This window comes from Sminthopsis crassicaudata, chromosome 3 (genome assembly GCF_048593235.1).
Source record: "Sminthopsis crassicaudata isolate SCR6 chromosome 3, ASM4859323v1, whole genome shotgun sequence".
Classification (NCBI taxonomy): domain Eukaryota; kingdom Metazoa; phylum Chordata; class Mammalia; order Dasyuromorphia; family Dasyuridae; genus Sminthopsis; species Sminthopsis crassicaudata.
This window is the reverse complement of record NC_133619.1, coordinates 638,617,264-638,626,818: the sequence shown is the minus strand read 5'-3', so window position 1 is coordinate 638,626,818 and position 9,555 is coordinate 638,617,264. Positions and strand designations below refer to the sequence as shown.

At 58.3% G+C, this 9,555-nt stretch overlaps 1 protein-coding gene across 1 annotated transcript; it reads right to left on the bottom strand.

The window, feature by feature from the left end:
- Positions 1-116: 116 nt before the first annotated feature.
- Positions 117-8,406, bottom strand: TMEM91 (transmembrane protein 91). Its single transcript, XM_074302593.1, has 9 exons — positions 8,279-8,406; positions 5,647-5,769; positions 5,551-5,554; positions 5,195-5,266; positions 3,483-3,576; positions 2,318-2,666; positions 1,424-1,703; positions 629-778; positions 117-532 (listed from the first exon to the last, which is right to left on the bottom strand). The coding sequence occupies exons 1-9, from the start codon at positions 8,404-8,406 to the stop codon at positions 374-376; spliced, it is 1,359 nt and encodes a 452-aa protein (XP_074158694.1). The 3' UTR covers positions 117-373.
- Between the last annotated feature and the right edge of the window lie 1,149 nt (positions 8,407-9,555).

Below are 9,555 nucleotides of genomic sequence, written 5' to 3'. Positions count from 1 at the left end.
CTTGGTCCTGCCCCCTCTGCTCTTCCTGGGGAGGAGCCAGCCATCTCCCTATAAGGGCTTTGTGGGCCCGGGCCCGGCCCCACCCACCCCCAACAGAGAAACAGCAATGCGGCTTCAGATGAATCCCAGGTTTAATTAGTTGTTTCTGCCTGGCTGAGGGTGGGGGGGGAGGGGGAGGGGAGGGGCAGGTAGGGAGGGGGGAGGGGGGAGGGGGTAGAGGGGTAAGGGGTAGGGAATGGGATTGATAACGATCAGGGTTGGGAATCGGGGTAGGCAAGGGGAGTGGATGGCCAAAGGGTGGGGAGGGGCTGGCCGTGGGGTGGGGAGGAGGGGTCGAGGTCATCCCTTGAGACCCCGCTGGCCCCCTGAGCCTCTAGAGGGAGTCCCCAGAGGTCAGGTAGGTGGCCAGTGTGACCAGGGCCGCCGTGTAGATGCAGACCCCCAGACCGATGGCCAGGACCGCCAGCAGGAAGGCCCGGCGGGCGGAGGCCCCGGCTGCGCGGACGTCACCCGCTGCCCAGGCCTTGTTGGTCTGTGGGGGCGAGAGGAAAAGAAAGAGGCTGTGAGCCCCGGCCCCGCCCCGCCCCCACCCCCCAGCCCCCAGCCCCCAGCCCCAGCGCGAGCCCACCTTCTGGGCCAGAGAGAAGGCTGCGATGCCCAAGGGCCAGAAGCAGCAGAGGATCGAGAAGACAGCCAGCCCCACGTAGTCCCGGGAGAGCAGGGGGGTGAACTGGCCCACCCCCATCCCCTCGTAGTCCTCGCTGTCTGTGGACCAATCCTGGGGAGGGAGGAGAGAGCAGGGCTTGGGGGGGGACTGCGCCAACCCCCCCTCCCGCGGCCGTCCCCCAAGCTTGGGCAGGGGCACTGACGCAGGATGCGCCACTGCAGAGAGTCGGGAACGAGGCCCTCGGGAAAATGCCTACTGTGTGCTGGGAGGGGGGATTGCGCAGGAGCCTCTGTTCTGCTGCACAAAACGGGGAGGGGCCAGGATCTGGGGGGGCCTGAGGTGGAGGGGGCTCTCGGGGAGAGGGAAGACGCCCGAAGGGGGAGGGGCGGGGAACGGTGCGCAGGCTGCGGATCCAGCGCGCGTCACGGAACAGCTGGGGGCCGCCGCAGCGACGGGCGGGGGGACAAAGCAAGGAGACTGCGGCAGTCTGGGCCCGAGCGGGCCGCCAGCCGTGGGGGGGGGGGGGCCGGGTCTGACGCAGTCGCCGACTGCCGAAGGAGACGGGCACAGGGCGCTGGGCCGCCGGGCCGGCCTCTGCCTCCTAGCGCCCTGTGCCCGTCCCCAACAAGTGGCCGGCCGGCTCCGCTCGGAGCTCAGTCCCCGAGAGCCCCAAAAAAGGGTCCGGGCCACGGAGGCTGCCGGGATGCTCCCGCCCCTTTCTGCTGGCGCCGGGATGCGGTGCCCAGAAGCTCCTACCTCATCGGGGTTCTTGGGCTCCAGGAGCCCCAGGCTGATGGCAGGCAGGGGCAGCATCTCCTTGGCGACCTTCTCTTTGCGAGAGCGCTTTTGCTTTGAGCTCTTAGAACCGGAGCTCTTAGAACCGGAGCTCTTGGAGCTCTTAGAACCGGGGGACTTGGAGCCGGGGGACTTGGAGCTGGGGGGGGGCTTGGAGCTGGGGGGCTCCACCACAGGGGACCCATCCGGAGGTGGCCCAAGCAAGGGCTGATGCAGGTCCTGGGGGTTGTCCATGGCCTTTCTAGAACCCCACGGAGGGAAACAAGGAGTCCGTTAGAAATAGATCGTGCAGTCCGATCCTGCGAACCCAGACCCGCAAGAGGACCCTAGAGAAAACCTCTCTCCCGCTACCCCTCCCCCATTTTACAGGCGGGGAAGTTGAGGCTCAGAAATGCGTCAAGGTCAGAAGCTCAGGGTCCAGACCTCCATCACCCCCCCCCCAGATTCGTCTCTAAGCCACTCGCTCCCTAATCACCCCCCCACGTTAAATCCCAGGGTTCTAGCATAGGAAAGCTCTCGAGCCCCGCCCTGCCCCCACCCCCAGCGCCCCCCAACCTCCGGCTGATGCCCCCGAAAACGCCAAGGCTGCCCACCCATCCACTACCTACCTTAGTCATATACGGCATACCCTCCCCCCATTCATCCCTAGATCCCCTCCCCCCAACCCAGGAAGCCCGGGTTGGGGCTGTCCTCTTGGGACAGGGGGCAGAAGCCTGCGAAGCTTCCCCGAGACCCTCGGAGAAGGGGTTTGGGGAGCTGCCCCCTTCCCCTCCCCCTCCCCGGCCGGGGATGCTAAGTGCCCCGGAGCGGTCCCTGCGGGCTATCCCGGAGCCCTCCCGGGGCTGCCCCACTCACCCGGGCTCTCCGGGACCGGGCAGCCCAGCCGCCTGAGGCTGAGGGTTCAGGGTGCCCAGGGTTAGCGAGCGCGAGGCGGGAAGGACTGGCCGAGGCTGCTGCTGCTGCGAAGCTGCGCTGGCTAGTCCGCTCGGGCTCTGGGCGCTCGCTCTGCGCAGCTGCTCCCGCCGCCCCCGCCCGGAGCCCCAGGCGCCCAGGACCGCACTCCCCCTCCTCCCTCCGCTCCCCGCTCCCTCCCCTGGACCTGGAGGAGGCAGATGTTGCGCGGGGACGGCAGGGGAGGGGGCCGCGCGGATCCCCACCTCAAAGGCGGCGGGGGAGAGTGGGCTCTTGCCGCTAGGGTACGCCCCTCACCACCGCACACAATGTGCGCACACGCCGCCCCTGCAGACCCTCCCCATTTCCTCCAGGAATGCCTCCCGCCTTCCCTGAACCCCAGTCCCTCCTGCTTCCCCAGCCCCTCCTGCTTCCCCGAGCCCCTCCTGGCCTTAGCACGAGCCCCCTCCTCCTAAACGAGTCCGGACCCCCAGAATCCTCCCCTCTCCAGGACCTCCGGCCTGAGCCCCCTCCCCAGAAGGCCTCTAGCCTCGGCTGGTGACTCCCACTCCCTCGCCCCGCCCGGCCAGCCTTGAGGGGCTGGGGGGGGAGCGGCTGCCTAATGCAGGGGACCCTGCTCTGCCGTCAAGATGACCTTGGTCAGCCGGGCTCTCCCCCTGCTGCCCTAGATCACCCTTTGCCCCCTAAGACCTCAGTTCCATGAGGATGTGGGACTTCCCCTAAATCCCCCTGTCCCCGTGTCCACTGAACATATTCAGAACATTTAAGGGTCCAAGGGGGCTTAGCCAACCTAATAAATTTGCAAATGTGGAAACTGAGTCTAAATGGAGGCCGCATTCAGGGCGGGGTATGTGGAGCTGAAGAGGACCTCCCAGGTGGCCCAAGGTCATCTGGGTTACTCTGGTGTTCCATGCAGGATCCAAGGTCACCCACAGGGGAGGCCCCTCTTGGAGCCCCAAGGTCAGGCCCTTTGCTCCCAGATGGACGGCCACTCAAGGACTTTAGACAAGCACCCTCTAGAAGGCAGCTGTGGGGGAGCCCCCTGAAAGGTCCCCGCAGGGGGAAGGGGTCCCCGGGGGGCGGCCATCAGTGTGGGGGAGGTGGGCACCCGTGAGCACAAAGCGCCCAATGGTGGGGTCCGTGTGAAGCCATGGTGATGGCTCCTGGACACCATCAGGCGTGCCCACAGTGACCGGCGTCCACTTGGGTTAGACGGCTCCCCTGGCCCACTGGTACAGTCTGTGAGACGCTGCTTGGTTGGGCAGAGGAGGTGGGGGATGGCTGGCTGGTGGGTCAGTGGCCAGGACAGAAAGCTTACAGCCAAGGTGGCTGCCCCCGGGATCAGCAGAGGGTGCAACCCTCTGTCCAGGAAACACGCCGCTAAGCATTTGGGGGAGTTGGAACCTGTGACTCCCAATGTGGAAGCTTCCTGCTCATGGTGTTCTCAAGAGCTCCCACAGCTAGTGTGGGTCAAAGGCTGGAGCTGGATGCAGCTCTCTGGCAGGGGTAGCTCTGTGTGGCAAGGGTCAGCTCTGTGTGGCAAGGGTCAGTTCTCTGTGGCGGGGGTCGGCTCTGTGTGGCGGGGGTCGGCTCTCTGTGGCAGGGGTCAGCTCTCTGTGGCGGGGGTCGGCTCTGTGTGGCAAGGGTCAGCTCTGTGTGGCGAGGAGTCGGCTCTGTGTGGTAGGGCATTAGCTCTCTGTGGTGGGGAGTCGGCTCTGTGTGGTGGGGGTCAGCTCTCTGTGGCGGGGAGTGGGCTCTGTGTGGTGGGGGTCAGCTCTCTGTGGCGGGGAGTCGGCTCTGTGTGGCGGGGGTCAGCTCTCTGTGGCGGGGAGTGGGCTCTGTGTGGTGGGGGTCAGCTCTTTGTGGCGGGGAGTGGGCTCTGTGTGGCGGGGGTCAGCTCTCTGTGGTGGGGAGTCGGCTCTGTGTGGCGGGGGTCAGCTCTCTGTGGTGGGGAGTCGGCTCTGTGTGGTGGGGGTCAGCTCTTTGTGGCGGGGAGTGGGCTCTGTGTGGCAGGGGTTGGCTCTGTGTGGCAAGGATTGGCTCTGTGTGGTGGGGGTCAGCTCTTTGTGGCAGGGAGTGGGCTCTGTGTGGCGGGGGGTCAGCTCTCTGGCAGGGATTGATTGGCTCTCTGTGGCGGGGGGTCAGCTCTTTGTGGCGGGGAGTGGGCTCTGTGTGGTGAGGGTCAGCTCTCTGGCAGGGATTGGCTCTCTGTGGTTGGGGATAGGCTCTCTGTGGCAAGGACTGGTTCTGTGTGGTGGGGGTCAGCTCTCTGTGGTGGGGAGTCGGCTCTGTGTGGCAGGGGTCGGCTCTGTGTGGCAGGGGGTCAGCTCTCTGGCAGGGATTGGCTCTCTGTGGTTGGGGATAGGCTCTCTGTGGCAAGGATTGGCTCTGTGTGGTGGGGGTCAGCTCTCTGTGGCGGGGAGTGGGCTCTGTGTGGTGGGGGGTCAGCTCTCTGTGGTGGGGGGTCAGCTCTCTGGCAGGGATTGGCTCTCTGTGGCAAGGACTGGCTCTCTGTGGCTGGGGATTGGCTCTCTGTGGCAAGGATTGGCTCTCTATGGCAGGGGGTCAGCTCCCTGGCTCCACAACCTCAGTTCTACCCCGTGGCATGTGCAGACAGCATCCGAAAGGCCCGCCAGCCAAGTCTCAGCCCAGCCTCTCATTCACAAAGCAGGCGTGGAGGTTTCCTGGAGACTGGGAAGAGATGAAGATGGATGGGGGGAGAGAAGACTCAGAAGGAGATTCTCCCCCTCCAGGCGAGGGAGGGCCCTTTTCTTCTGCACTAGGAGGGGGTTCTCTGGCTCCCTCTGCCCACCCACTCACCACTGGCATCCCTTCCAGATCTGCTGGCTGCAGGGCCTGGTTATCACCGGCTGCCAAACACTCCGCCGCCGTCTGGGGGGGAGGGGGAGACAGGCCGTGAAAACCTGGTGCTCTTCCTGGGGGGGGGCAGCCTGTCTCCAAGGGGAGAGGCTCCTGCACTGTGTGAGTCTGGGGGCAGGCCTTGGGTACACGGACGCCTTCCAGGAACGAAGTGTCTGTTCCCAGAGAGAGATTGGAGATGTGCCTGGCTCTGCCTGGGGGCAGGGCTGATTTTAAGGGACAGAGGACAGACTTGGAGGCCCTGGAGCTCTCTAGGCCAAAACAAGCCTGGTCCAGGAGGGACCTCTGGCCAATACCGGCCTTGGGAATAAAGGGAAAGACTTACCAGAGGGCAGAGCACTGTGGGAATCTGAGGGGACAGACAGACAGGGGCCTGCCTTCAAGGGGCTTACAGCCTCGTGGGGTAGGAGGTGCCTCCATGGACAAACACAGCCAATGTGGGCCCAGGACTCCCTTCTGGGGCCTTGGCAGCTGGGGCTGCAGGCCCTCCACAGGGGCTGCTTCCCAGGACCACGCTTCCGTAGGGAGGCGGTGGCCCAGTGGAGCTAGGGGCTCTATTGGCTGGCACTTAAGGGCCTTTTTCTTTCAGCTTGGCGGGCTTGCCCACCCGCCCCAGGACCGGCTGTGGGCCGGCATCTGGTGGGGATCGCTGCTGCCCTGCCCGGGGTTCTCGTGCCTATCTACCTGTGGCCAACTTCCCTGCTCCGGCTCAGTTTCTTCTGTAAAACAAGATTCTCTAAGGGTGCTCTCTAAAGTCCCATGTCAGGACCCCACAAGCTAGCACTGAATTTCATTAATTCAAAGATTCACTTCTACATGTATTGATTAAGCATTTGCTTACTCTGTTCCAAGAAATGGGGACATGACCCCCATGCCAAGTAGAGGTAGAGGATGGGAGAACTCCATCCTGTCTTGGTGTGGCGTCCCCATGTTCATTTGAAGAAGGGGTGAAATCCAGGAAGCCTGGATGGAGGAGGTGGCCTTTGCCCCAGATCTCACTCTCTCCACATGTGCATTCTCTGGTTTGATTTCCCCTGAGTTCCCTTCAGACTGAGTTCTATGGCCCTCTCTGTGGTTGATGGGGGAGGCAGGTCTCTTTCTAGCCTCTAAACCTGCCCCTGAAACCTCCCTTTGGGATTTTGAGCCATCAGTTTGAGGGGCACCCATCTGTCTCAGAGGACTGAGCGGAGAGGAGTTTATGGGAAGGCCTGAGGGCTGAGAAAGGAAGTGGGGAAAAGCCTCTACATCTTTAGGAAAACCCATGTCCAAGACTTAGGAGATGCCCTTTCTTTGGACTAGCTCAGGCTGGGCAGACTCTGCCCTCTCTGTTCTTCCTTTGGAGGTTCAAAAGAGCAAATCTCTGGGTCAAGGAACTGGCCTTTCTAGAGACGCTGGCACAGCCTCAACATGCTCATTCCAGAAATGGGTCTGCCAGGCAGAACGTAGAGCAAAAATGAGGAATTCTTTTCCATATGACTGGCTCCCAGCCCCTTGGATCTCCTCCGTCCATCGGTTCATTCCCTGCTGCTTTCAAATGTCAAAGTCTCAACCAGCCTTAGAAACCTTCACCAAATCCGACCGTTCTCTCAAGCTATCATCCTTCTGCAGTCAAACTCCTGGAAAAAGCATTCTATTCCTGTGGCTTCCAGTCCCTCCTCCCCACAACTCTTCCATCTGGCTCCCGACTTCATCACTCAGCTAAAACTGCTCTTTCCAAAGTTACCCATGAGCCTCAGGTCTGACGGTCTTTTCTCAGCCTTCATCCTTCCGACCTCTTTGCAGCTTCAGACTCGGTGAATTACCTTCCACGCTCAGATACTCTCTCCTTGCCAGGTTTCTGTGACCCTGGTTCTCCTTCTACAAGGTGGGCCATTTTTCAGTGTTCTGAGCACTATGGGAATCTGAGGATACAAACAAACAAGGCTCATCACCCTCAAGCAAAGGGGTGCTCCCTCTCAGAGACCTAGTCAGCCCCCATGAGTTTAATGGTCACCCCTCCCGATGACTCCCTCATCGCCCTCCCTTGAAGCCCTGATCTGAACCTCTCTACATTGCGGGGAACATTGCCCTTTGCCTTTTCTCCAGGTGGCCATCTCAAGTCTGCCTCTTCTCGACATCCCGTCTCATCCTCCACCAAATGCTCCCCAATCTTGCAATGTCATCCTTGATGTGTTCCATTTTTTGTCTCCTCCTCTGCTTTGACTACTGCACCAGGCTGTTCTCACTGCATGGACCAGTCTCCCCGATCCGTCAGTACGGCCGCCAAGGTTATCTTACCCCTTCTCATTCTTCTTTCACTCCTTAAGAACTTTCAGGCCTTCCTTATGGTCCCTCTGCAGAAGCCTACTGGAACAGACTCTCAGGAGCTGAGTGTTAAATTTTCAGGGTGAACATTCACCACTACACAGCTTTCAGATTGGCTAAGATGGGAAAACAAAATGACAAATGTTGGAGGAGATGTGGGAAAACTGGGACACTGATACATTGTTGGTGGAGCTGTGAACAGATACAATCATTCTGGAGAGCAATTTGGAACTATGCCTGAAGGGCTATCAAACTGTGCATACCCTTTGACCCAGCAGTGTTTCTATTGGGCCTATATCCCAAAGAGATCTTAAAGGAGGGAAAGGGATCAACATCCACAAGTGGCTTAAACCTGGGCTTTGCGGATTTATTGTTCCGGTGATTGTTTAGATGTAGGCCGGTGATGGAGGAAGATGGCGATAATTCAGATTAAACTCAGAGGTATATTCTGCTATATATTTTCCTAGAGAGCTGGTTGTTAAACACTTATTAGAATATTCCTATCTCTTGGTTAAAAAGCAAATTCAGAATTGGAGGAATTAGAGCTGGAAGGGACATCAGAAACCTTGGATCCAGCCCCTAACAGAAAGGTAAATCCATGACACGTCTGGCCATCCCTGCGGGACCTCCTCTGGGTTTTTCTGGAGCAGATGGCCGTTTCCTTCTCCAGTTCCATTTACCCAAGAATGGAACAGGATGAAGTGACTTGCTCAGTTGTACTTCAGGCTTCCTGACTGCAGACCCAGTGCTTTAGGCATCGCGATGCCACCTAGCGGCTCTCCCTTTGAACATGGCTGCTCTGCTGGTCGGGCACCCCATGCTGGGTGCTCCTGTGCCAGGTCTCCCATGCCGGGGTCTCTTGTGCCAGGGTCTCCTGGGTGTCACAACTGATCTCAAAGTTCTTTAGAGACATCCCGAGGGTGCTAAAAAGCATGGAGCAAGCACACGGCCTTGTTTCAACCCACTGGTGACTGGAAAAGCGCGGGAGCATCGTCCATTATGCAGAACCGAGGCAAGTGTGCCGGCACGGAGCCCACATACACTCTCGTGACCTTCCTGGGCACCTGATTTTGCTATGAACTTCCATTAGTCATTATACTTGACCATTAGTTGTCCAGTGCTGAGGCAGAATCCACCACCTCTCAAGGCAACTTATTTCACTTTTGGATCTTTCTGATTGTTTGGGAAGTTTGTCCCAAAGACAAGCCTGAACTCGTTTTGTCTTTTTTGCAATTTCATCTATAATTCTGGGCCTCTCGCTGAGGCAGCTCAGTGGACACAGTGCTGGGCCTACAGTCAAGAAGCTCTGAATCCAAATTGACCCTCACTTACTAGCTGACTGTATGATTCTGAGCAAGTTTATTAACCTTCAGCTGCCTCATTTTCCTTAACTGTAAAATGGGGATGATAATGTAAACATGTGCATAGTATTGATCTACTCATGGTTTTTGGCTAGACAGATGGTTCATGAAAGTATGGGAAAGATTAAATGAGATATTATTTGTAAAGTTTTTAGCACCATGCTTGGCACACAGTAGGAGCTCTATAAATGCTCATTTCCCCCCTTTTTTCCCTCCATACCAAAGAGAATAGCAATCCCTCTGTTATATGACAGTCCCTGGGCCTCTTCTCCCAGCCTGCTATTTGCAAACTATCTATTTATTTATTCATCCATCCAAACATCCATCCATCCATCCATCCATCTATCTGTCCATCTATCCATCCATCCATCCATCTATCTATCTATCTATCTATCTATCTATCTATCTATCTATCTATCCATCCATCCATCCATCCATCCATCCAAACATTCATCCATCTATCTATCCATCTCTTTATTCAACCATCCAAATATCTATCTATCTATCTATCTACCTATTTAACATCTTTCCACCCATCCAAACATCTATTCATCCATCCAACTCTTAACTATCCATTTAAAAACTTATCCAAAATGGTCAAAGGATATAAACAAACAATTTTCTGATGAAGAAATT

Bases quoted from the DNA above. Each gene is read 5' to 3' on its own strand.
- TMEM91 (XM_074302593.1), bottom strand. From the start codon at position 8,406: ATGGGAGACCTGGCACAGGAGCACCCAGCATGGGGTGCCCGACCAGCA. The intron at 5,770-8,278 runs GTACAACTGAGC...TCCCTACGGAAG, and splicing joins CTGCAGTCAGGAAGCCTGAA to CGTGGTCCTGGGAAGCAGCC. The intron at 3,577-5,194 runs GTGAGTGGGTGG...GTCTAACCCAAG, and splicing joins ATCTGGAAGGGATGCCAGTG to TGGACGCCGGTCACTGTGGG.